Source organism: Coffea eugenioides, chromosome 11 (genome assembly GCF_003713205.1).
Source record: "Coffea eugenioides isolate CCC68of chromosome 11, Ceug_1.0, whole genome shotgun sequence".
Classification (NCBI taxonomy): domain Eukaryota; kingdom Viridiplantae; phylum Streptophyta; class Magnoliopsida; order Gentianales; family Rubiaceae; genus Coffea; species Coffea eugenioides.
The window spans coordinates 43,160,605-43,186,032 of NC_040045.1; the positions used below are offsets into that span (position 1 = coordinate 43,160,605).

Sequence of the window (25,428 nt, forward strand, 5' to 3'; positions counted from 1 at the left end):
GACATGCAACATGAGAAATTGTCCACATGAACTTGGATATCTGAACAAAGTAAGAGTGCAGATGCAAGGTTATGCCAGAAGTCATTAGGTCTTACTCATTAAGACTTCCAAATGTGCTTCAAGGCCTAATAGTTATTAACCAATAAGAGAAATTAGAATAAATTCAACTTGCAATACAAGTCAGTAAAGTTTCTTGCTATGGAGGTGAATGCATAAAGTCTTAAGAAACTCTGTGCTCTGGATTGCTCTGGATGCAAGATTATGCCGGAATTCAATTGGTCATATTCATTAAGACTTTCAAATGTGCTTCAAGGCCTAATAGTTATTAACCATTAAGAGAAATTAGAAAAAATTCAACTTGCACTCCAAGTCAGTCAAGTTTCTTGCTATGGAGGTGAATGCTTGAAGTCTTAAGAAACTTTGTGCTCTAGGTTTAAAACTTTATCATTCAGTCTCCAATTCAAGATAGCTGTTGCTGAAATTTGCATCCTTGCTCCTAAACCTATGTCCCATATTTGCAAAAACTCCGTAGTGCTAATTGACATCTATAAGCACACACACCCCACAATCAAACACCACAAATGCACAGAAGCAGGGGAATGTAGAGACAGATTTCACCATCACTTCCCTAAGCAAAACAAAGAATTTGCATTCAGTGTTGACATAACAAGAATCTGAACAAACAGATTCCGCGAAATCCACTGAACTGGTAGCGTCAGAAGCAGAGAAAAGCAATTACCCTCTGAATGCATAGCATTCAATGATTGATCTTGTTCAGCTTTACTGGCAATGAACTCTCAAACGTTCCACCAAGATGATTTTACATTCAAATCATTTAAATTTGAGAAAGCAATAAGTTGTACACCAACTTTTTATGAACAAGCAAATCTCACTCAGTTTCAGGTCACAAACACATCCTCACTTTATAATTTATCACGTACACATCCAAAATCAGACCTTAACATAATGTAAGAAATATCATTAAAGCAAAGAACTTTCGATTGCAAAGGAATAATAGTACTACAATTTAGAACTTTCCAGCTAATGTCAAAAGTACAATTATTTCAAATTTATCAATTGTGGTAAAAAATCTCAGCATTTCCCTACAGTTACCTTATAATAATCTCTATAATTCCATTGCTCCCAATCCTCCGCAAAATTCATCATATGAATTGAAAACAGCAAAAAAATTCCTAATTTCCGACAAAAAAGAAAAAGTCAAGAACCCTGATCTTTCTTTTCCTCAGAACCACCCAAAACTCCATCTTTCTCCTCACTTTTTTGCTGAGAAATACCCGAAACCCAATCTTTCTCGTCACTCTTCTGCCCAGGAACACTCAAAGCCCCATCTTTCTCCTTACTCTTCCGCTCCGAATCACCCGAGACTCCGTCTTTCTCTTCAATCTTCTGCTCGGAAACCCCCAAGGCTCCATCTTTATCGGAATTTTCCACTGATGCTGATTCCTCATTCCCCTTCTCAGTTTCTTTTTCTTTATCTTTCTCCAATTCCTTTCTGGCCTCCTCTTGAGCAGCCTTCTCAGCCAGCAAAAGTGGGCCATAATAATCAGCATGAGCTTCCATACATCTCTTCAAATTACCAGTAATCTCAGCGCACTTGTCCACAATGTCTTCATTCTTTGCTTCACCTTCTTCAACACACTTTTCCCACTCAATAAAAACGTCCTTACATCCTCCCCCTTTCATAAATAAGCAAAACCCACATTCCCCCTCCTCCTCCTCCTCCTCTCCTCCTCCTTCAACCTCCCCTTCTGGGACGGCGTCGTCTTTTTTGAGTTCCAAGTCCTCTGACTGATTTTCTGACGGTGGATCCGATGATTCTTCCACTGCGGTATTGGCTTCACGCGGTGTATGATCATGGGTTGCCTCCGACAGGGGCTTAGAATTGTGGGTTGGTGGGGAAACCGAGGGTGGCATGGCGGCGGAGGCTGTTTTTGTGGCGGTGGTAGCGGAGGTGGTGGGGGAACTAGGGTTTTCTGATGAAGTCGTAGACAAATTGCCTCCCATGGCAGTTTCCTTCTTAAACCCTCTATTTCTCTTAAACCCTTTCTGTCTCTCTCCGACTTTTTCTATTTTATTGTTAATTGTTTGTTGTGGAATTTTAACTTTAAAACGGTTCCTTCGTTCGTTTTTAGGGCTGAATAGTAAGCAAAGTATAGGTATAGAGTTTTGGTGATTACAATTCTCATGGCTTGGGGATGAAGTCAGTTTAAAAGATAAAATCCAATTTCAATTTGACAAATGGGGTTGACGACTAGATAAAGTTTTGGTTTCCTTTTTTTGTTTAAAATTAATGGACGGGCAACTTATAGAAAAAATAAATAAATAAATAAATTATGGATGGGCATAATTTTTTGTAGTTTTATATTTCAAATTTCAATTTTGAGTCTTCTTTTGTTTCATTTGTGCAATTTTTAATTTGGAAAAATAGTTTAAAACGCTCTTCATATTTTGTAAAGTAACTTTTTTCGCCCCTTATTTTTAAAAGTGTAATTTTACGTCCCTTATAAATTCACATTGATCAAATTTGGTCCCTATCTAGGTTTTCGATTAGTTTTTTATTTCGTCTGGCAAAATCAATTAAAGATATATTACATGCTATTTGTACTATTCAAGTGAAATCAAATAGATATATACATGGGTTTAAAAAAAAACTATTAGCACACATGATTAATGAGCGATGAAAAAATTCATTTTGAAAAATATGAAAAATGAAAAAATTTATTTTGTAAAATATGAGGGACGAAAAAATTCATTTTATGAAATGTGAGTGACTGTGAATCGAAATATGTAAAATTTGATTTGATAATTTTATCCTTAAAAAATGATCACGTGCAAAGCACATAGTGAACTCCGTCCAAAAACTAGTCGAAAACCTAGGTAAGAACCAAATTTAATCAATATGAATTTGTAAGGGACGTAAAATTACACTTTTAAAAGTGAATGATGAAAAAAGTTATTTTGTAAAATATTAGGGATATTTTGAACGATTTTCCCTTTTAATTTAGTAATTTTGTCAAAAGAGAACAAAGAAACCAAGTTAGTGATTCGGCAATTGTAATCAAAATTGAAGTTCTATGTAAGTTACACTACCATGATATGGAAAAAAAATTATTTGCTTACATTACAACCACAATTTTTAACATAGCTTTTTATCTCACATACACCACGTCATAAAAAGTTTTACAATAATTATTTTAATAATCTCCTATCGAAACACACTCACTTTTTGTTAATCACACTTTTCCTATTTATTTTATCATATAATCTAATAAAAAAATTATTGATAAAAATAATATTGAAAGTATGATTAACAAAAGGGCATTGTAATTAATATTTTCTTAAAAAAAAAGGAATAATAATCTTTTGTACCCAAGGATTCTTCTGCCTTACTGTTTTTTTTTTTTTTTTTTTCTCCCTTTGTTCTATATTTATTTACACACTCAAGAGCAACTTATTTGGGGTAACCTTTTTTTTTAATATGACATTATGTTATGTTTAGTAGCTTTTTTTTTTTTAAGTTTTAAAACTACTAATATTATCTTCACATTTTCTTTACTAAAAAATTTTTAAAAAACTCTAATGATGGAGATTCACTTTTCCTTCGTTTCTGTCTCTCTCTCTCTCTCGTTTGCGATTTCTCTAAATTAATTGAAGTGCATTTAATTCGTCTATTTCACTTATGAAATTATCTTGATTTCATAAAAATCCATTGATGACTAGACTCTTGGCAGCCACTGCTTACGTATTTCATGCAAGTGTTAGGAATAGATGTCAAGAAGTAAGACGCGAAAGTTCAAAGCAGCAAAACAGACATAAAATGCAACTTCCAGAACTCCTAGCTTACGAGTCCACAACTACAACAACTGTACGTAAATTCTGAAGGATAAAAAAAAAATGCATATATCAATCCAAGATCCAAGCTGTGACTGACCCCAACCTCTTCCTGGCCGCCTCCTCCTCCTCCTCCCTCCGCGCAGCCTTCTCAGCCTGCAACAGTGGGCCGCAGTAATCAGGATGTGCTCTTACGCACCCCTTCAGCACCGTAGTAATGTTAAAGCGCTTGACCACTTCCCTTTGAACATATGCTCTGTTAATCTCTTTGACAGCTTCCTCCTCATCATCATCATCTGCCTTTTCTAAACATTCTTCCACACAGTTTTGCCACTCTTCCAAAACTATAATGTCTTTAAAACGGTGGTCTTTCCAAAATAGGCGAAACCCGCAAATAGCCTCTTCTACTTCTTTTCCTCCTCCTTCTCCTCTGACCTCATGACCTTCTGGAACGGCGAAGTCTTTTTTGACTTGTGAGTTATCTTCCGATGATGATTTTTCTGCTGCGGCTCCTTCGGTACCTGCAGGGGTTGTGGCCCCTGTGGGTTCATGGTTTGGCTCTGATTCAAGTGTTGAATTGTGGGTTTCTTGGGAAGTTGGGGATGACATAGCAGAGGTGGAGGCCAAATTGGTTGCCATGGAAGTTGTTTTTTGAAGAGCCTCTTACAAACGATTTAGTACTTTCTTTTCTGGGGACTCGACTCGAGAAGAATTCACAAGTATAACGTTTGGGCGCTTACTTGGAGACAAAGCCAGTCCATGCAGCCATGCAAGTCCACAACCAAAAGGAAACTTTAAAACCTACTTATTTTGATTTGAGTGCTGATTACTTTTTTAAGTTTTATTATGGATGGATTGGATTCTATTAGCTTCTTAGCCCTTTTCCTATAAAATAAAGATCATAAGGTTCTCAGCTTTACCTGTACACTTCCAATTTGGGCCCCAATTTTCCTGTTTTTTGGGATGTTTTTTTTGGTGATTGAACAATTGGTAGTTGTATTTGAACTTGAAGGTCTGTTTTTACTAGTTAAAACCTATATATATGATCCAGAAGTGTAATGAAAAGCATGCGAATTTGACAATTAGTATCATTATCAGTACTGGACATTTTCAAATGACACTTGCTAGGGTCAATCTACATTTGCCACACAAATGACTACTCTATCATGGAGTCCCAAAGTTGGCTCAACGTCTTCATCTTCTTCTTTTCCGCTCTGCAACAAAAGAGGAAGGATGCAACGATAGTTAAGTCCCATCTGCCAGTTCCTTGCCGAATGCGACTAGTAGCATTTGAATGAGCAGAAGTTTTGACGGTAATTTGTTGCCGGGCGGACCAAAAACAGGCAACTCTGAACTAAATGACATTCACCACGAATCTAGCTAGATCAAAACTCCTACAAAGTGGTAAAATGCCTCTGTTATTTGTCTCTTTGACACTTGTTAAAAAAAAAAAAAAAGAATGATCATTGAGCTGGCGGGTGATAACAATCCATTTGCGACACCACTTCTTTGACGGAAGAGTATCATTGGATAGTTTCATAGCCAGCCAGAAGTCATATAAAAGCTATAGATGTTTAATCATCCTTGTCATCAATCTCATCATTCTCGTCATTCTCGTCATTGTAATTGAAAGGCAGTGGGACCGACTTGAATGCTCTGTACTTTCCAACATTGTTTAAATGCTCATTCTCCAACCTGATGGAGTAAAAAAAGATTTCGTGTTAAAGTCCCCTTTTTTTCTCTATGGTTCTGTGAAAGCACAACGACAAGATTGTTTCCAGTAGTTACTCCAAGCAAGGAAATAAGGTCATGTTAAAGTAGCTAATGAATGCATGGATTGAAGTACAGAAGCAGACGCAATGATATGGAAATGTCTTGGTTGAGCCAAGTGCCCGATTAAATCTATGGCTTGGGAGACTGGCACTGCCAAAAGGCACCATGGTTAAATTGCAAGTAAATAAGGAGAATTTACCTGAAAAAGTTCCACATCCCACGCCGAAGGATTTCCAGGCTAGAAAATGTGATTAAAATTGCATTTCCACTGAGGGAATGCAAATCAAAGGGCAATACCAGTTGTAGCCAAGCAAATCTTAGAAGAACATCCAATACCTGATAAGAAAAACACAACACATAACACAACAGACATCTTACTCTACAAGAAACCCAATAAATTGCGAGAAGATGCTTTTCACATTACCATAGCTGAAAAGTACACACTCTTGTGGGAAAGAACAAGCTTATCTCTCAAAAGAAAGTTGTTTGATTTCTTGTGAAGAAGTCCCCAATCCACTACAATATCCCAGTACGTGTTCATGATAGTTGCAATTGCTGAGCTCGCAATGGCCAATATCTTCCATGTCAAACCCTTCCTCAGTTCAAAAGCCGTTCGGATGACAACTGCAATAATTGTTGAGAAATATCTCACAGCATTACATCCGTGACAGTAATCTCTCTCTTCCAACAGTCGTCGGACACACTACAAAGTCACATGGAGCCTATGATTGTTCCAGTTGGCCAAAAAAGCAAGTTATTGCTAAATACAGAACCAACAAGCGCACAGTAAGTAGATATCAGCTCTTTTTTGGGTTCAGAAGGAGCACAAGTGAAGTATTTTGGATATCTCAGTTGTGAAGTCCTAATAATTACCAAACATGAAGAGTAAAATAAAAGATTCTAGGAAACAGGTTGCATAAGTTTTTAACTGCAGGACTGTGAACACAGGTCTTGATGCTCTTCATTAACAATTTATTGTTTCACTCGCCTTTGTCAATCACAGGCCTCTCCATTTCTTTTTCAGTAATTACTACATAGTTCCTTATACTGTACAAGCGAGTAGAAAATGAGAGGATCAACTATTTATGAAGGCTTAGACGCATCAACAATTTATTGAACTTTCTTGTGCAATTTCTTAGAGCCCTTATCTTGACAATTATATTAACAAAGAACTAGAAAAGATTTGCATTAAAGTTCTGGATACTAAGAATGAGCTAGCGGAATAACCATCAGAAGAAAAGCAGTTTATATTAGTTAGCCACATATATACAACAAGGCCAAACAGAAAGTACCATGGATTTGTTAGTCCAAAATCTATTTCCTGCATTAGCAATGTCAGAGGTTTCTCTGTTTTATACCTGTAAGTGGGTTACATCTTGGTGAATATAATTGTTGAACATGAGATAGGTAAACTAATGAAATAAAAAGAAAGAACGACGTGTCACCAAGATGATTCATTACATCATGCTCGAAGCCATATTGCTGTTAAAATCTTTTGATGGATCATAAAGCATGAATGTTTGCGGAGTTAAAAACTCAATGAGGAGAATGAATTGAGTGAGACCTGAAGGAAGCGAAGCCAGTATGGTATGACTGCAATAATGAAGTAGAAAACGGCATAGACATCACGAGTAGTACACTTATTTTGTCCCTTAGAAGTCCCATAACCGTAGTAGCAAATATAGTACTCAATGCTCCTCATCGCCTGTATCTGTAATTGAACAAAATACAAAACATAAAAATAGGAGCAAAGTATCACAAACAAAAACCCCCTGAAGCATAAGTAAGATCTAGACCTGGCTAGTGAGTTGGTCTGCCAAAAAAAAATCTGGAAGAGTGACCTGCATGAATGCAGAATTCAGAAAAGAACGTAGTCATAAATATGTATACCTCTATAATTATGTTCATATACAAAATTTTCCAGGCAAAATTACCTTATAAAGAGGAGCACAGATACAGCGAAATATGCTTTTCATTAGGAATACACGACTTGAATGATAGATAATGTTGAAAGGACAGAACATAATGATGAATATAACCTATATTATCAACAAAATACTTCAGCCCATAAATGGAATCAATGTAGCAGTAGTTGATCAACATTTGGTTGATAATTGGATCTCACAGTGATCAGGCCTAAAGGCATGAATTTGGCATATTTCTGGTGATCTTGAGCTCCTGAGTCCATCTGTATGTGCAAATGTACCAGGAAAGTGGCAAGAGCAAGCATTGCAAGTCCATTCCCGAGGAGAAATACTTCCTGATAACCTAATTCAGTTCCCTGTTTGAAACCAAATATAAAAGGATAGTTGATCCTGTAGCGCCTCCAGAAATATATGTTTGCAGCATACAAGAGCGTATGTAGAACAAGATAGGCATGGAAACTGCAAGAAGATTTTGTATTCAGGATAGAGGAACTAAAGACAGAATAGAAAAGTGAACTCCTAAGAAACGTATCACATACTCAAACAAAGGAAGAGGGAAGTTCTCTGTTACCTGTAAAGTGGCAAAATGCTGTTTATGTACAAGTTTCCATCCTCTATTAATCTTTTAGCTTCTAGTAGTAATATAACTGCAATTAGAAGTGCGATCGTGAAACCAGAAAAGAAGCCTGGAAAGATCAAATTGGATTACCAGCTAAACCAAAATAAAGATTCCCTTATTAAGAAGAGTTGAATGTTACAAGCTACTTTTCAAGTTTGAAGCAGCCTATTCTGGCAACAATCTTTCTTCACCTGAAAAGAATGTTATGCAGTGCTTTTCTGTTTTCTGTTTTGGCCTCAATAACTTCATGCCCTCTCTGCGGTTAGACTTTGCAAAGTGCTTGATAAAGGTTGCCTCCACCCTCTCCAAGAGCCCACTAACCTGAGACAGCATAAAGTAAGGAATACAAATAGCATTATTGTAATTACTTTCAAAGACCACATTCTTGAAACTTGAGAATTAACCATTGTTGAGAAACAAAGAACACAACAATGTGGACCTTAATCGCATCTTTCAACCCAATTCAATCTTTTAAAAGAGGAACTCTCAAAATAAGAGAGCAAATATATGTGTGCTCCTTGGTTTGAAGATCGGTATCAGTCTCTTATGTACATTTAAGAATTCACTCTATCATGTCTTAGATGCATTAACTCAATATTGAAATTATACAAAACATGATATCAACCTGTTATATGGTTATAAACGAGTAGCAGAATAAACAAACCTCATCACAACTCCCAAGGTAAGAACTATCTACCATTCTCATGTATGGTCTCGCTGCATTCCTTGATGTAATCTGCACACAGGAAAAGGTTAGATGACAATTTCTGCTTCCACTTTACCAATCACAGAACTTCCAGAATTGGCTTTCAAATGAAGATTCTTCATTTAACAACATATTGGAAGGTTCCAATCTGAAAAGCTTGGAGATTAGTGTCATACCTTTTCATACTTTTTTAAAATCTTGGAAAATGCCGAGAGGTTCATGAAACTGTGACATCGTCCATGAGATGAACAACAAATTCATTATTTGAAAGTGAAGCAAAAACTGTTTTAAGAATTCAATGAAATACAACAGAAAGTTAACATTCCTGACCTGTAGTTTTTGAGAAGTTGAAGCTTCTTATAGTACTCAGAAAAAATAATTTTTAGTCTTTCCTCAACTTTCTTTAGCTCATCTTTGTTGAAACTCAAGCCCTTTTCTTTCTCATCCATCAAGAAGCCTCTAATAGTTGATATTGGACTTTCTAATGGATTAGTAATCTTCACTCTATCAAGGATATCTAAAGAATGTGTTTCATTTTCTCTGACATTTGCATCCTCCCTTAAAGAACTCCCAGTGACTTTGCCATTGTTCAGATGCTGTAGTTCTACTGGAGATTCTAAATCAGTTTGCTCCGTTGCTGTATATTGGCATGTTAATGTAAAACCTCAGAGCAGTTATGAAAATCAATAAAAGAGACGGTAATGCTTATGAATCAGCATTGCCTCACTGCTTGAACAGTCAATTTTTGCAGTATTACAAATTTCAACTCTAAGTCTGCCATTTCTCACACTTGTTCTGTATGAAGGCAAATTAAGAAGTATGAGAACATAATTTCTAGAATGCGTTCTGAAGCAATTGACAACACGTGGATCATTGTAAACAAGGTTATACATGACCTGCGCTAATTCATTCAGTTCCACAATCATAAGCGTATTGAAACCACATTATCAAATTTCTGCAAGCTTGCGGAAATATGAAGAAGCCATCAGCGCTGTATGTTGTATTTTGGCCTTGAAAAAACTAGTTATTTCTGTTGTCCCAGTTTAACAATCCTAAGAATTTAGCACTTGCTGTGTCACATGGCAATACTTACAATCAATGAGATACCACGCCCACAAACTAACAAGTAAATTTCAAGCTTTCCTGGTTAATATCACAGATGGTACAATTTCAATCTCTTTAAAAGAACAATCAGTGTTGAATAACACCTTTCTGTCGTTATCTCTTCTGCATATTTTGAACACATCAGCGTAGAAATTCCAGTTCTTGAAATTCATTCACAAACTAGTTTTCAGTTCAATTCAGATGCCACACTTAGTAGTCTTTGTACTGTATTTAGCTCACTCAGATGCATATTGCATCTCAAATCGGTCTAGCTGTGCTCACTTTCTGATTTAGGGGACAAAGCCGTAATGTAGTTTATGCACTTACCTGCAGCTCTACTAGGGGAACTAGTTTTTGAGACTGCTGAATTTTTGACATCTGTAGGGATGCCTTTTGGAGAGCTTGATGTACCACGATGTGGATTCATCACCTTAGTTCGGAAAGCAATCAATGCATCCATCTGTTTATTGAGCAAAGATGCTTCATTTATCACTTCTTCCACCTTGTCCTTATAAAAGGTATTGACCTTGTTGAGCTCCTCATCAAGTTTTCTAAAGAATGTTTTCTCATTCTCTCCTCCTTCTTCAGGGGACAAAAGAAACTCTGTGTTGTATAACTTTCTAGAGTTCTGCTGTTTAACAGTATTTACAGCTATAGCTTGGTCTTCTATATCCCCCATGCCATAACTGTTTCTAGCTTGTAGATTTAGACCACTAGAGTTTCTCTTTTGAGCAGATCTTAATGGAGTTGGAGGTTGCTTACTTTGTTTGAGTCGACGGATCTCTTGCAATACATGTTTGAGTCCGTTATAGTCAACATAGGCTTCTGTCCACTCAGGGACCTTTTGTTTTTTAAATGCCTTGCCAAACTTCATTTCTGCATTGTACTGCAGACAATGTGGTTGTACCTCCTTTCTACACAATCATGTATATATTTCTACAAAATACAAGAGAAAAGTGAAATTAAGTGCCGTTTCTCCACCATGCAACATGAGTTGGGTTGGAAACAAATTGTAGTATGCAACAGGAGAAGGAAATTGACAAACACTGTAGAATCATCGCAATTAATTGTCAACTAATTATAGTACAGAAAATCAATCGATCAAGCATGTGTATCTGAACATGGTCAAAATGCACATGAAATAAATCTAGCCAGTAACTACATCTCATAGTGGAGAGGAAACCTTATGCTTTTCCAGAATTTCAAGACCACTTGTCACCCTGAACGACTTCTCTTTCTTCCAAATGACAAGGAACTCTAGTTGTCTATTAACAAAAAATTTTTATTTATGTTCAAACAATAACACCACCGTGAATTCACATCCGTAGCTCAGTACAGAATTAATCATTAGCCTATTGCTATAACCAGATGAACTCCAGAAGTCAGCCTGGGGGGTTGGCTGGCTGAGATTAATTTGACTGGTTCACTTCCATGACTATATAATCCCTATCAATACTTCTTAACCAACAAGAATTACATAATGATTTAACCAAACATAATTTCTTTTATTTTCTTCACCTCTTCTTCTAACACTGCTAGTAAAATTTCAAACACTACAACCTAAGGGAAAACCAGCCAATTTAACTTTAAAAAAAGAATCGCGTAACAGATTCGTAATAGTATTCCGAACTACATTTTAGCGTATACAACTTAACATTACCCAAACTCATCAATCCTTTCTCTTAAGCTAAATGTAGCTCGAATTTTTGGACAGAACAAAATAGATAACAAATCAAATCAACAGCAAATATATATATATATAAACGCATTCGAAAGCTTCAATCGCGCAATCCAAATTCAGAAGCAAGCGCTATATCTCGGGCGGTGCATGCATGAGATTTTCATTTATCCCCATGATCTATTACAGCTTTCACAATAATTATTAAAACTATTCTACTATCACGCACAGCACTACTCGAAAATGAGTGTTCTAGCTTGCTTTTTAGTGCGTGTGTGTGAGAGAGAGAGAGAGAGAGAGAGAAACTGTGTACTGAATAGAAAAGCCTGGAGAGAGAAAGTGCCTCAGTCGCGGAGAGAGCTGAGAAGCGCAGAGCAGAGCAGGAAACGGTTTTAGAACCCAGAATGTGAATGCATGAGATGTTTCTAAACCCCTCCCTCCCAAGTTTCTTGTGCTGCTTTGCCACTGCTTCAACTTCTCAGTTAGTTAGGGTGGGGTACTTTGGTGGTGTTAAGACCACCGTAAAGGGTAGCATAAGATGCGATCGCAACCGTACGAATATTTGAAATTTTGATTTCTGAAATGCGATCACAAACGTTTAAAGTTCGAATCCCACATGCAACAAGTTCGAAGATGTGTTCTTGAATATATATAAACGTGTTCTTTGTCTTTTTTTTTTTCTTTCTTTCTTTTCCCGTTAATTGTTACCATACTGGTACCACTATATCAGATTTGTCCCATTTTTCCAGTGTTTTCCATTTTGATTTTTATGATGTAGTTAGTCGATTGGTTCAGGATTTGGAGTTCTCATTCATTCTTCACACACCTACCTCCAAAATACAGTATGTGAATCTGAAGGCACTTTTTCTCTTGCTTCTAAAAAAAACTTATTCTCCCAGAAGAACTCCTTGTGCAGCAGACCAATGACAAATGAGCTACCTTCGAGTAGGAGAATTTAGTTAAGACAAGCTACATCCATTATCCAACCACCCATCCTGGCCGTCTTCAAGACCTAAATTTCTCCTTTTTATCACCTTTAGGACAATAAAAGGCCACCACTTGTCTTCAAAACTGCGATAACTATAAGCAAGAATTTTGTTACGACACGAATGATGAAGTCTTGGTATTACGACTTATTACCCTTCCCCGAAGTCTCTATTCAATATCGAAATGTAGAACCAGAATGTTTGTACAAATCATGGGAGTCGTCTATACTGAATGCTAACATCAGTGCTTCATATTAGCAGCAGAATTCTAGTTAACACTGACAAACGTGATCTTGCAGCCAGCCCCCACGTTAACCTAAGATTACATGAAAAAGAGAAGATCTTGTACAAAATCTTGTGGCCTTTCACGGGAAACGCATGAAAGATGAACAGAACCATGGATATTGATCATGCTCTAGAGATCCGCAAACTAAAACTCTCACTTTGTTGATCAATTTTGTTCACCAGGGCTTGGCTTTATTCCACTGCAACAGAAGAAATGTGGTAGTTTGACTCGACCACATACCCTGCAGAAGTGCATTTTAAGTTCAGTCAAGAACCAGTGAGTTATTAAAACACTACTCAACTTCCCCATTCAAGGTTTCCCATACACACTCCAGCACAGAGGAAAAATCGCTGTTCTGCCACAATTTGGAACAAGAGACATATTATAAAACAAAAGCATGCCAAACTAATACTCAAATGACTCATCATCCACACTGGTTAAAGGGAACAAACAGCCAGAAGTTTTGAAGCCCTTGAGCATTTGAAACTGTCTCACAAAAGTAACATGAATATCAGTTTGCTGCAAAATCCAAAATTAAGCACCTAGCACACACCGTGGCGCCCGATATGTGTTCAAATGAGCAATAAAAGAGAACTTACAGCATTAGTGTACTATAAAGTAGACATCAATCATTATGGACAAGCAGGTAACACAGTTTCTACCATTATTAGATGAGATAAAAGTGTTACTCCCTCCGTCCCACTTTGATAGTTCTGTATTTTTTTTTACACAGTTTAAGAAAAAGTAGTTAACTTTGTTGGAAAAGTAAATTTAGATTGCTATTTTCCTAAAATACCCTCACATTAAATAAAGTATAACTTTATGGGAACTTGAATTGATGGTAAAAAAAGAATCAACTCTCATTAAATGGGGTAGGTTTATAGTAACAACAACTTACATTGAATACGGGCATTTTAGGAAAATTAAAATATAACTACATTCTTCAATTGGAAAGTGGACTACAATTTGGGACAGACGAAAAAGGAAAACAGGACTATCAAAGTGGGACGGAGGGAGTAATATTCTTGACGTTTTCCAAAATTGGAAAAAGGTACACCCACCAGTTAAATTTCCACATATGCACTTGCAGAAGGATGCCTAGCACATATTAAGAGAATCATGCAATATGTATGTAAGTATCCATATTCTCTTTATTTCTTTTTCTTATTCAGCAATCAAAAGTTAGCAGATTGAATTTGAATGCTGAATTCCAGTCCAGGAATATTTAACATGGAGAATCTCCTCTGGTATGTAACAAGAAGTCCGGCAAAATAGCAAATATAATTGGGTCCCCCGCGCCGGGGGGGGGGGGGGGCTGGGCTTAGGTCAATCTCATATCTTTTCTGAGATATAACTCATTCCTCACAACCGAGACGTTCTGATTAGGTGTACGAATCATCTTAAGAGACAGGGTGTGTACATCCACATGTTGCTATTTCACCTAAGGTCCTTTTTTGACATGTATTTCATTGTTCCCTTCAAAGATATACAGCATTTGATCAACCACAATAAGGCAAAACCAATAATCTGAAATACAGGATTAGAAACATCATATTTTAATGATGGCTCACTCTCTCAAAAGATTAAGCTCAACTATATCTACAGAATTTCATTGTAAGGGAGATGAACCACGTAGTTGAGTATATATCAATAGACTCCACAAATCTGCTCTTTGAACTGATTAAATTTACCAAACAGCAGTAACTCATAGTATAAACTTGTATGGAGCACAAATAATTTTTAACTTCATCGGAAAAACCCTTACTTGCAACGCACGATTACTGGCACAGGTTTCAGAGCCTTTGGTCCATTTCTTATTCCTCTCTTGTGTGGAGAGACCTGCATGATAACCAAATCTCTTGAGCTACTCAGATGCACTCAATATGTCAATTCTCCTAGTTATGACATATAACACACATGTAGATGCTCGAAATTTTGCTAGTTTTTCATCTATAGTTCTCAAGACCAATTCCAGCTTTCTGTTGCCATAAAAGTTAAACAGATGACAAATAAAAGTTTCTAGTGATAAACCTTTGTAAGAAAGAAGCTGGTTCCAATTGTGTTTCAGCAATCTTGTCACATTTTACTGATACTTCTGCTATTTTATTGATCCTGAAAGATATATTATAGACCCACCTTCCCCATAGACTAAGGGTGCAAACGAATCGAGCCGCTCGCGAGCCGGCTCGATTCAAGCTCGACTCGAGCTCAAGCTGGTCGAGTCAAAGTCGAGCTCGAACTCGAGCTCAAAATATTAAGCTCGTTAGCTCACGAGCCGGCTCGCGTTATATATTTTTATTTTTTATTTTAATAGTAAATTTACATAAATATCCTTAATATTTTATTATTTATTAAGAAAAAAATATTATTTTATTTATTTTTTAAAAATAAAATAATTATTTTTATTTTTTCGAGCTCGAGCTTCACAATTGTCAGCTCGTCGAGCTCGAGCTCGAGTTCAAGTTCGATAAAATTAAGTCAAGCTCGGCTCGATTAGGTCAAAGTTCGACTCGACTCGACTCGTTTGCAACCCTACCATAGACATTATATCAGAAGTGGAATATGATATCAGAGTGGTCTTTAGCTATTTTAGTCATCATAAAAGAAAGTCGAAAGAAGACAACTCCCAATAATCCATGAACTAAAAGGAGATATTACAAGATCATGAAGCCTACAAAATCCATCTTGGCTCTTGCTTGATAGTATTCATGAAAAAAATCACAATACGTCTGCCATTGATGGCCTCCAAACAACTACTCTTCTCGTGGTACTAATTTATAAAATTAGTTGCTCCTCACATGTATGTGAAAACATATTCAGAGATTGAAAATCCCTTTCAGACCATGCTTCTTCTTCAAATGCCCGTCTACAACCCCCCCGCCCCCCTTTAAAACTGTAATTCTTTAAACTCCTCAAAATTGTGTAATATAACATAAAATTCAACTCAACCCCGAAATTCCAAAAGCTAGCAATAAAATCCCATTGCACTTCAGTCAATAACATGAATTTTTCTTCCTCCCCACGATGAAGTTTATTCCTCCCAACACTAAATCCTATAATCTATCCTCATTCCCCAATAAAGGAAGAGGCCATTCCCATCTTACAAGTCCGCTGAGGAATGAAGTTCAACCTACTTCCTTATAGTTGTTAGCCAACAAGTTAAGAGCTTTCTTTTGTCTTTTCTCTTCCTTCTTATAGTAGAACACGGTTTTACAGTTTCCACGATCCAAGTTAGGCTATTCACAAGATTACAGGCAGATAATTAATCGTGAAAATGACAAAAATACTGGACAATTAATGACATAGAAACCACAAAATACAGTAGAAGCCTAATATCCCATTTACCTTCCTTTTAGGGACAGCCATGAGCTCCATGGAGCCGTCGATGAAAGAGAAGCCCGGAAACTGAAAACCGATGCTCTTTTCAGTGGAGGTGTTACCGGACTCGGGGAGAACCAACGGCGGGGATGTGGTGGTGAAGTTGTCCATAGCACCGTGAAGGGGTGCTGGTTGGGCAACGGTGTGGACCCACCTCCGGAGGCCTAAGCTGCCCGCGACGTTGCCCGCCGCCGCATTTCTTAGCATGGACAGCCTCAACGCCATTTTGCTCTTGCCTCTCTACTCTCCTGCGGAACTTGGCCGGTTGCCCCAGTTTGTTGGATCCTAGTTGATTTGGGGATTCATTCGGGTCGACTTGGCCTGCTCATTCTAGCCCATGCTCACCTAGTAGTAGGCCCAACAAAGGGCACTATAATTGCAAATATGGTCCCCTCATATTGCTGAAAGTGTATTGTATTCTGCGCTAAACAAATTTGAAATCTCCTTTTGGTCACCTTTTCTTTTCAAAAAAATTCATATTTAGTGAGGACTGTAGTATACTTGCGAAAAATGGATTAGCTTAAAGGTCAGGAATAAGGATTGGTTTGAATGAATTATATGTCATGTATTTAAATATGTATTCGTAAAAAAAAAAAGATAGGGAAAAAAAAATTTTAGAGGGAATGACTAGTGAGGTTGGTTGTTGAGCATAGGGATGCAAATGAATCAAGTCGATTCGAGTTTCGATCTAATCGAATCGAGACTCAACATAATTTTATGAAAATTGAATTTGAAATCAAGTTCGATGAGTTCAAAATGTCAAGTTTGACCTTGAGTTAAAAAAAATAAAATTATAATTATTTTATTTTTAAAAAATAAATAAAATAATAATTTTTCTTAACAAATAATAAAATATAATGAATATATATGAAAATTTACTATTAAAATAATATATATATATATATATAATCGAGTTCGAATCAACTCACGAGCTAATGAGTTCAATATTTTTGAACTCGAGTTCGATTTAATTAATTCAAATTCGACATTGACCAAACTCGAATCGAATTCGGACTCGAGCTACTTTGCTTACAGCTCTAGTTGAAATGATACTAGTATTAATCTTAACATTTTAAAACATGCTTAGATAGTGAATATATAGGAAAAATATTGGAAAAATATCAGAATATTTGCAAATGTTAAGGACTATATCTGCAAAGTCACCCCCCTAAAAAGTCCCAAAAAGACGAACAGTCTAAACTTTACTGGTCCTTCTCGGCCGTCAATCGTAATTGGCTCAATCAATCCTCTGTGAATTTACCCTAATATTGGTATTAGTTTCCTCATTGAATTTCGGCAATGAGTTGTATGAGAGCTCCTGGTGTTTAATTTAGCAAAGAAGGGAAGATTTTGCATCCATAGTACTACATCTTTACATGCGCATTTGATGGGATCTATTTACTGATTTCATTCTTCTGGGCGGGACGTAGTGATTGAATTATACCGGAAGCTGGTGGTTCAAGGGCTGACTGCTGAGGCCATGTCGTTCATGAAAGGAGATTTGCTGACGAAAACAAGAAAGCTAGTCAAAGGCTTAGCCAAAGTTGAACCCCTCTGGCTTAAAGCTATGGAGCAGTGAGTAAAATTACATCCTTTTTGTTTCGCTTATAGATTTTCAACTTTTATTGTCAAAAGGAAAACTGGAATTTAGGTAATTAGTTCAAAGAGTATAAAATTTTATTGTCAAAAAGAAAACTGGGATTTAGGTAATTAGTTCAAAGAGTATAAAAATTCAATCATTTCATTCCAGAACCATTTGCCGATTGATAAATCTATGTAATTTATTATGGTTAATAAGTAATGTTCCCTCACACACATATAAACATGCACACATAGGCACACACTTGTGTAAAGTTTAAGCCTTTTTGAGTTAAAGTGTGTATTAGATGATTTTCCAGTCTGGTATTATAAGGGATGATATTATTTGTGTTTCTATTTTAATGGAAAGATAAATAAACATATGGGAGAGGATCACTTTTTGTTTGTTGGGGTTTTAACTATAGTCCGTGACTTATTCTATACAATGCAGGGCACCTCCGGTGACGTTTCCTCGCGCTGAGGGCACGATTAAGCCCATGAGTCTGCCTGAGGATGTTTACATCAAGAAGTTTTATAAGAAGTATCCTGATTCCAAATATCAGGATCCCATCAAGTATGGCTTTCTGTCAATTTTTTTTTTGTGTGTGTTTCAGTACGTGTTTGGATACAACCTTGTTGTTTTTATGTTGATAGGAAGATGGAAAAGGTAGGGGAGAGGGTTGGGCTGGGGGGAAAGGAGGATTGAGAAATTATTCTTTTCTGTTGTCCTGTAGTTGCGTATTGTTTTTCTGCAGAAAAGTTCAAGGGAATATTCTAGTGGAAATACAATCTGAGGTTGTTTCAACAATGTGAGTTGAGTGATGGAGATGCGAGGTATTGTGAGTATTGAGAGAAAAAATTTGAGGTTTAGAGGTCCATGCTGCTTCTTTTGATTGAAGTTGTTTTTTCCTTTCTGTTTTGTAATCTAAACTATCTAAATTTTTATCAATCTATTTATTTATATTGATTGGATTATACTTCTGGTTTTTATAATGCTGTGTCTGAATTTTTTATGGCTTAAATGGTTCTACATTCATCTGCAAAATTAATATGTCTGTGCCAATCGTTTCGGAATTCTGGAAGCCAGATTTGAAGAGATTGAGATATAACTGCTTTTTAACAGCTTGTGCTTGAAATGAAAAGACATATGAAGGCTTATATTGCAAAATGCGGGTGCCTCATTACACCTGTATTGCTGGATGATGCAAAAGGAAGAGATGAACAACCTAAAATATCTGGAGGTTGATTATTGAGTAGATTTTAATTGTCATTCGAAGCCTTATTGCTGCCAAGTTTGAATTTTGTTATCCTTTAAAAGGTGTAGTTGAGGTTTCATTTTTGCCCTGCAAGTCAAAATTTGACTCATTCTTGTTACTTCACAGAATTTCTGGTTTCAATCCACCTCCAGCCCGACTATTTGGCTGGCGAGTACTAGAGTTGACGGAACAGGGAGTTAGTGAAGAAGAAGCAATGGCTCTGGCTGATGTATGTTTTTGTTTCTTTTTTTTTTTTTGGGTGAATTTTGTTGGTGCTGCATCATATTAAGCCGCTCACTTTTTCTCTGGTGTTTCAATTTTGTAACTGTTTATCCAACAGATGGAATATCGGTCCGAGAAAAAGGCCAGAAAGGAGGCTTACTCTCGGTTGAAGCAAATTGCAAAGCTTCAAGGAAAGAAGCCACCGCCTAATCCATATCCAAGTGCTATCAAGGAAATACAGGCTAAAGAAAAGAAGTTTGTAGATGACCGTTTCCATAATCCTGAGACAGTTAAACTTGCGGAGAAAATGAGGGAGGAGAGGGCTGCAGATTGGCAGAACAGAAGAGGTGCCGGTGACTGGTGAAAAGCTGGATTCAACTTTCATTCTGCGACGTTAGTTCTCATGCTTTAAAAGAATTGACTGACCTTGGGATTACACGGCTCAGCTAGACGAGGATATTTTCTCCATTGCATTAGATCGAAGGTTGTGTTTCAAATTGGATCGGTTATATACATGACTGTATTGATAAAAGTCTCGGGAATTTCTTGTTAATCCTCCTCGCCTTTTTTGCTTTATGAAGCGAGAACGGCTTAGTATTACATTATTGTTGTCATGCTTTGGGAGTAATAAGCCAAAGTAGTTTGGAGCATGAATATAGGCTTCATGAGTTGTGAATGACCTTACGACTGACAATTCGCTTTCCTGATTTTGGATTTCTGCTCCGGCTGGATGATCCTTTAAATTATCCCGTTCAATTATTACTCCTCTCAAGAAGTCTTTCTTTTTCTTTTATTGATGATCCCTTGAGCAACTTTGGTATAAATCAAGCCCTGCATTACTTACTCTTTCCGGGTTGATTTGGTTAAATGGCCCTAATTTCTTTATCAAACCTGAATGTTAATTTCTTGATACTGATCGGAGTCAATGGTACCTTTCTTGCTGGAGAGGGCAGAGCACCATTCTGATCATCTATCTATTCAAAAAAAGATGGCTTCCTTGATCACTTTATTCACCAAATTTAAGTCTTATCATGCCTCCTTTGATTGAGCTTTACCTCTTTTTCCAATCTGTAAGATCTGAAATATCTCCACTTTATTTCATTTTCTCCGGAGTCCCTGGTTGCACATCTCCTTTTTCGACATCTGTATAAACACAACATAACATATTTGGGAAGGCAAAAAGATAACTGAAATGTATCCAGGAACGCCCTTCCGGTCTCGAGCGCCGCAAACCTCATTCCCACACATAGCACGCAACCGCCAAGCTGTCAGCTTTTTATTGGCTGTTGAACTTTCGAACTGATCTTTCATTACAATCTCCTCAAGCTCTCTCTCTGCTTCCATCCCTCCGGCAATGGACTCTACAGCCACAACAGCAATCTCCAGCGCCAAGTCCATCAATGCCCTTTCAACTTCAGCCAACAACACAAAAATAACTAACTTAACTACCTCGACTCCAACTTGGTCTCAGACTAAATCAAAATTACCTCACTTTTATGCCTCGAGCAGCTTTCTAAACCACTTAAAATCCAAAAATCCCCAGCTTAAGAACAAAAATTCGAAACTTTTTCTTCTTCATTGCTCCGCAAAGCCAAATACTGACAGAAAAAATGCAACAGATGATAATTTGTCTCTTCGGTCCGGTTCAAATTCAACAATCCCAGAACAAGCAGCAGCATCACCTACAAATGAAGGGCTTTCATCATTTTCAAGGGGTTTGGTTTTTGATTTGGGATTGAAGGACTCGTGGGATAGTGCTGAAATTGGCTCCCCTGTTGTAAAAAGGTTCATTGGTGATGAGGAAGAAAGATGGTACATGTGGTACTGTGGAAGGTCAAATGGGAAAGATTCCATTGGATTGGCAGTTTCAAGTAATGGGATTCATTGGGAAAGAGGTAACGGGCCTGTTAAATCAAGTTCTGATGTGGGGATGGTCATGAATTGTAGTGATGATTGGTGGGCTTTTGATACTCAAGGCATTCGGCCTTCTGAGATTGTCATCATGTCTAGTGCTAAGGTTAGAGTAAACAATTCTCTTTATTGGCTATACTACACTGGCTTTAATGATGAAAAGATTGAGCCTTTGGATAATTCTGTGGCGTTTAAGTTGAGTGATCCGAAAAGGATGTATTATAGGTCATTGCCAGGTTTAGCAATGAGTCAAGATGGGAGGCATTGGGCAAGAATTGAGGGGGAGCATCATAGTGGAGCTCTATTTGATGTGGGGTCAGATGGGGAGTGGGATTCCCTGTTTATTGCATCTCCAAAAGTTGTTTATCATGGGGCTGGTGATGTGAGGATGTATTACCATTCTTTTGATGCTGAAAAGGGACATTTTGCAGTTGGGATTGCCAGGTCAAGAGATGGGATCAAGTGGGTAAAACTGGGGAAGATTATGGGAGGAGGGGGAAATGGTATGTTTGATGAACTAGGAGTAATGAATGCTCATGTTGTTAAGAATAGAAAAGATGGGAAATATGTGATGGCTTATGAAGGTGTTGCTGCAGATGGCAAGAGGAGTGTTGGATTAGCTGTTTCTTCTGATGGGCTGAAGGAGTGGAGGAAATTTCAGGATGGTCCTGCGCTAAAGCAAAGCGAAGAAGATGGCTGGGATTGGGAAGGGGTAGGATCACCTTGTCTAGTTCAAATGGATGGGGATGCAGATGAATGGAGATTGTACTATAAAGGAACTGGCAAAGGGGGAAAGACGGGGATTGGTTTAGCAGTGTGTGAAGGAATTGAATTTGCTAGTTTTCAGAGATGGACAGGGTTTCACCTGTGACTTGTCAGGCATTTTCTCCCCTGCTCTTCACCATATGAGGGGGTGAAAGATGACCTTTGCCTTTGGTTCAAACATGTACCTTACTTCATTTGTAAATCTGGTACTACAAGCTAAAGAGGAGCAGTCAGGCTCGTGGCATCAGGTCTTGGATTTTTATTTTTTTTCCCTCTGGTTCCTGCAATTATTACTATTATTTCTGATTATATGGCCTTTATATAGGATTCGGTTTCATGATCTTTTATTGCTGCTTTAGTTAAGCTATTTGGAATGGCAGCACTTTGCTTCAAAAAATTGGCTGTCCTTGGGATGTTTGTTCAATGTTGTAGCACACGATTGCTTTGGTTTTCTGGGTAAACAATGCGAGAAACATATATATAGTCGCCTATCATTTTCTGTTAGGCCGAGAACAGATGGTGATCATGAACTCACCAGACACTCAACCACATATTTCAAACTACAAAAATGAAAAGTTGCTAATTAACACATTCTTGATGATCTTTTTTTTTTTTTTTCCTTTCAACTCATCTGCTTTCTCATTGGCTTTGGTGGGCCAGAGGTTGGAATGAGATATTGCATGAAGACCTGACTTGATTGTGACAACCAGGTCCAAACTTACGCCTATAGGCCTACAGAGGATAGTAGCCCAAATCAGATGATGTTCGAAATTGGTCCAAGCTCTGGCAAATAAAAGTACACAACAGAAGCGAATAACTTTAATAGGCCAGACTTGTGAATAAGTCACATCTACCGTCGTATTGATTTTTATTGGGCTTGCGAGGGGCCAATTTTGGTTGTCAGATAAACTCAACATCAGCTTTGGAATTTCTGGCCCAGCACTTGGAAGTGGCTCAAACTCAAATCTAACAATTTAGATCTTCAATGTCACAAACTGTATTTCTGTTCTAGGGTTATAAATTAATCTAATCACGTCCAGCATCTTAGTATTTAAATATGTTTAATTATTGTGATAAATTTAAAATTTTATTTAAGTTTAACTTGTTTATTTGCTGAACCAAAGTTGAACACCTTTTTTTTTTATCGGATTTAAAAGTTATCGAACATAAAATGCGATGCAAGTTTAGCTTGACTTATTGATTGACCAAGTTCGAACAAATTCTTATCAAGTCGAATTTGATTCGAGTATTCATTAGTTTGATTCATCTTTCAATACACCTCTAGACAAATTAGAGACAACAAATGACCAGTGTCAATACAAAGCCGTACTCTCTGAAGTTACATTGAAGGTTTTAGTGGACAACAGATGGTACAACTGACAAGATACACGAACAATAATTGAGGAGGCGTCAGTCGGACATAAACATGCATTCATGTTATAAACTGTTTCGGTGTAAAGTTAAACGAATACTGAAAATCTTTAAGATAGAGACTGGCGATGGTGTTTCCATTAATTATGAATCTCCAACATCCCCCCCCCCCCCCCCGGCGCGGGTGAAGGGCGAAGCCAACACAGTACTGTTTCCACAGGGTGAGTAATGCTCACGAGTATACAAACTTCATATAAGTTGCCATTACAGGTATAATAGATACATGATTGCGTTTCTGCCCTTTAAAAATAAGTAATCAGGAAAAGAATCAGCACAGGTTTTGTCCTCGATTATTATTATTTTTCTGTTGTGATATGCTTTTGGTTAGATCGAAAAACGTCTATAGCTAGTACCAGAATGTGTACTAGCTGCTACTCAAATATTATCATATTATTATTCCAAAGGAATAAAAGCGATGCTTTCTCTGCATAACTATAGAGGTTAATCTTCTATTCACTAATAGCATCTACACTGTTATGGTTGGATGTATGTCGCCGTATATGTAAATTTTAGAAATTTAAAGTCAAATTATAATTAATTGTCGTGAATTATAGAAAATTTATGCTAATTATAGACGTGGACTTTCTTTTTCCACATTTCTTCTTCTTTGCAATTTGCACACATTGACAAACATAATCAACCACGCGAATGTATTGACAAACATAATCTGCTTTTTGTGTATTAGCATGCACAATTCACATAACACAAATACAACATCAACATAGGCATATATTCCGAACCCTCTATTTTCTCCTCCTGACTTGGCCAGTATATTGATTCTTTTATATATCCAAAGAGCAGGGCCAATCAACAATTAATGCTATTCTAATAGCAGTTTTGGAGCAGAAGAACGGAGGAGGAGCTTGGCATCTTCCGAAAGAAGAAGAACAGTAAAGAAGAAGGAAGGGGAATTTGAGATGTTAAAGAAACATGGCGGTAAATATAACTCAACCAGGTGTTTGCTTGAACAGAGATTGGATCTAATCGCCACCAAAATCCCTTGTAGGAGAATTCATGGCACTCATTAAATGTCACAAAACCTACCAAAGCCCAACATTCTGCAAATGCTAGCCCTAGCAATCGGCGATGACAAAACACATGCAACCAACATTACCACTGTAGTTAGCCAAACAAGAGTGTTCAGGACGAACGTCACGTCACACAAATAGCTTGTGCAGGCGGGATAAATATTGGGACAAGCGGATTAAAATGAACCACATTCTCCAACAATAAGCACTGTGTGTAGTAACAGTTACCAGCATTTTAAGTCGTACGTAACAGTTACCAGCATTTTAAGTGTTAGTGTGTTTGCCTTGAAAAAAATCTATTAAACTCAAGCACTATATATGACTATTTTTTACGCTACATCTTCTTATTTATGGTATCGTTGAGATCTTAATTAAGGAGGATCTATTGAACAGCGATGATGCAGTCACACAACAACTACTCTGAATGACGTCTGTGTTGAACCAAGATAAGGTTGGCTTTTCCAGTTGGCAGTAAACCTATCCATCTTTCGTACATTTTGGATCACCATATCCAAGAAAACATTTATGTTCGAAGATAACATTACATTATACGTCCGATAAGATGATACAAAACAAAGGTAAAACAGGACCATTGGACCAATGATTAGATGTGAGGGTGACATCATAAGTAAACCGAATAAAATTAATGAACTTCTGTGTGAAGTACAATCATAGGAGGCTAGCTTCTTCTTTTTTTAAATATATTTTATTTTATTAACTAATTAAAATTAAAGATACAAGGATTTTGAGGAGGGGCCAAACCTGAATCTTTGAAAAAAAAAAATCATAGGAGGTTAGCTAACCACTCTGGGGGACTACATATATAGCATTCTCCGCACTGCGTCATATTAAAGAACAGGGCATGTCAAGTTATAGACTCGGTTAATTTCACAGAAATTAGAGTTTCTGTTTAAATCAAAGCAGTGACTC

The 25,428-nt window shown here is 37.2% G+C and overlaps 5 protein-coding genes across 5 annotated transcripts; 2 read left to right on the forward strand and 3 right to left on the reverse strand.

Moving 5' to 3' along the window:
• Positions 1-1,037: 1,037 nt before the first annotated feature.
• On the reverse strand, positions 1,038-2,082 carry LOC113753929 (neurofilament light polypeptide-like). Its single transcript, XM_027298207.1, has one exon. It carries the CDS (start codon positions 2,023-2,025, stop codon positions 1,219-1,221), a length of 807 nt encoding a protein of 268 aa, XP_027154008.1. The 5' UTR covers positions 2,026-2,082; the 3' UTR covers positions 1,038-1,218.
• A 3,344-nt stretch (positions 2,083-5,426) lies between these two features.
• On the reverse strand, positions 5,427-10,853 carry LOC113752639 (phosphate transporter PHO1 homolog 10). Its single transcript, XM_027296732.1, has 13 exons — positions 10,262-10,853; positions 9,206-9,452; positions 9,052-9,100; positions 8,834-8,905; positions 8,361-8,490; positions 8,122-8,236; positions 7,751-8,009; positions 7,560-7,664; positions 7,422-7,466; positions 7,190-7,336; positions 6,050-6,328; positions 5,825-5,961; positions 5,427-5,547 (listed from the first exon to the last, which is right to left on the reverse strand). The coding sequence occupies exons 1-13, from the start codon at positions 10,851-10,853 to the stop codon at positions 5,427-5,429; spliced, it is 2,298 nt and encodes a 765-aa protein (XP_027152533.1).
• A 1,902-nt stretch (positions 10,854-12,755) lies between these two features.
• Positions 12,756-16,606, reverse strand: LOC113753208. The gene is made up of 3 exons (XM_027297312.1): positions 16,275-16,606; positions 14,695-14,768; positions 12,756-13,170 (listed from the first exon to the last, which is right to left on the reverse strand). The coding sequence occupies exons 1-3, from the start codon at positions 16,530-16,532 to the stop codon at positions 13,095-13,097; spliced, it is 408 nt and encodes a 135-aa protein (XP_027153113.1). The 5' UTR covers positions 16,533-16,606; the 3' UTR covers positions 12,756-13,094.
• Positions 16,607-17,501: 895 nt separating this feature from the next.
• Positions 17,502-20,122, forward strand: LOC113753256. The gene is made up of 4 exons (XM_027297357.1): positions 17,502-17,882; positions 18,337-18,459; positions 19,268-19,370; positions 19,482-20,122. The coding sequence occupies exons 1-4, from the start codon at positions 17,788-17,790 to the stop codon at positions 19,725-19,727; spliced, it is 567 nt and encodes a 188-aa protein (XP_027153158.1). The 5' UTR covers positions 17,502-17,787; the 3' UTR covers positions 19,728-20,122.
• Positions 20,123-20,602: 480 nt separating this feature from the next.
• Positions 20,603-22,283, forward strand: LOC113753255. Its single transcript, XM_027297356.1, has one exon. The coding sequence runs from the start codon at positions 20,718-20,720 to the stop codon at positions 22,143-22,145; it is 1,428 nt and encodes a 475-aa protein (XP_027153157.1). The 5' UTR covers positions 20,603-20,717; the 3' UTR covers positions 22,146-22,283.
• Positions 22,284-25,428: the final 3,145 nt, after the last annotated feature.

Bases quoted from the DNA above. Each gene is read 5' to 3' on its own strand.
- LOC113753208 (XM_027297312.1), bottom strand. From the start codon at position 16,532: ATGGCGTTGAGGCTGTCCATGCTAAGAAATGCGGCGGCGGGCAACGTC. The intron at 14,769-16,274 runs GTAAATGGGATA...GTTATCATGCAG, and splicing joins TGGCTGTCCCTAAAAGGAAG to GTCTCTCCACACAAGAGAGG. The intron at 13,171-14,694 runs GTAAGGGTTTTT...GCACTTCTGCAG, and splicing joins CCAGTAATCGTGCGTTGCAA to GGTATGTGGTCGAGTCAAAC.
- LOC113752639 (XM_027296732.1), bottom strand. From the start codon at position 10,853: ATGAAGTTTGGCAAGGCATTTAAAAAACAAAAGGTCCCTGAGTGGACA. The intron at 9,453-10,261 runs GTGAGCACAGCT...ACAATGGCAAAG, and splicing joins TTTGTCCCCTAAATCAGAAA to TCACTGGGAGTTCTTTAAGG. The intron at 8,237-8,360 runs GTGAAGAAAGAT...TGATCTTTCCAG, and splicing joins CTGCATAACATTCTTTTCAG to GCTTCTTTTCTGGTTTCACG.
- LOC113753929 (XM_027298207.1), bottom strand. From the start codon at position 2,025: ATGGGAGGCAATTTGTCTACGACTTCATCAGAAAACCCTAGTTCCCCC.
- LOC113753255 (XM_027297356.1), top strand. From the start codon at position 20,718: ATGGACTCTACAGCCACAACAGCAATCTCCAGCGCCAAGTCCATCAAT.
- LOC113753256 (XM_027297357.1), top strand. From the start codon at position 17,788: ATGTCGTTCATGAAAGGAGATTTGCTGACGAAAACAAGAAAGCTAGTC. The intron at 18,460-19,267 runs GTATGGCTTTCT...GTTACTTCACAG, and splicing joins AAATATCAGGATCCCATCAA to AATTTCTGGTTTCAATCCAC. The intron at 19,371-19,481 runs GTATGTTTTTGT...TTTATCCAACAG, and splicing joins AAGCAATGGCTCTGGCTGAT to ATGGAATATCGGTCCGAGAA.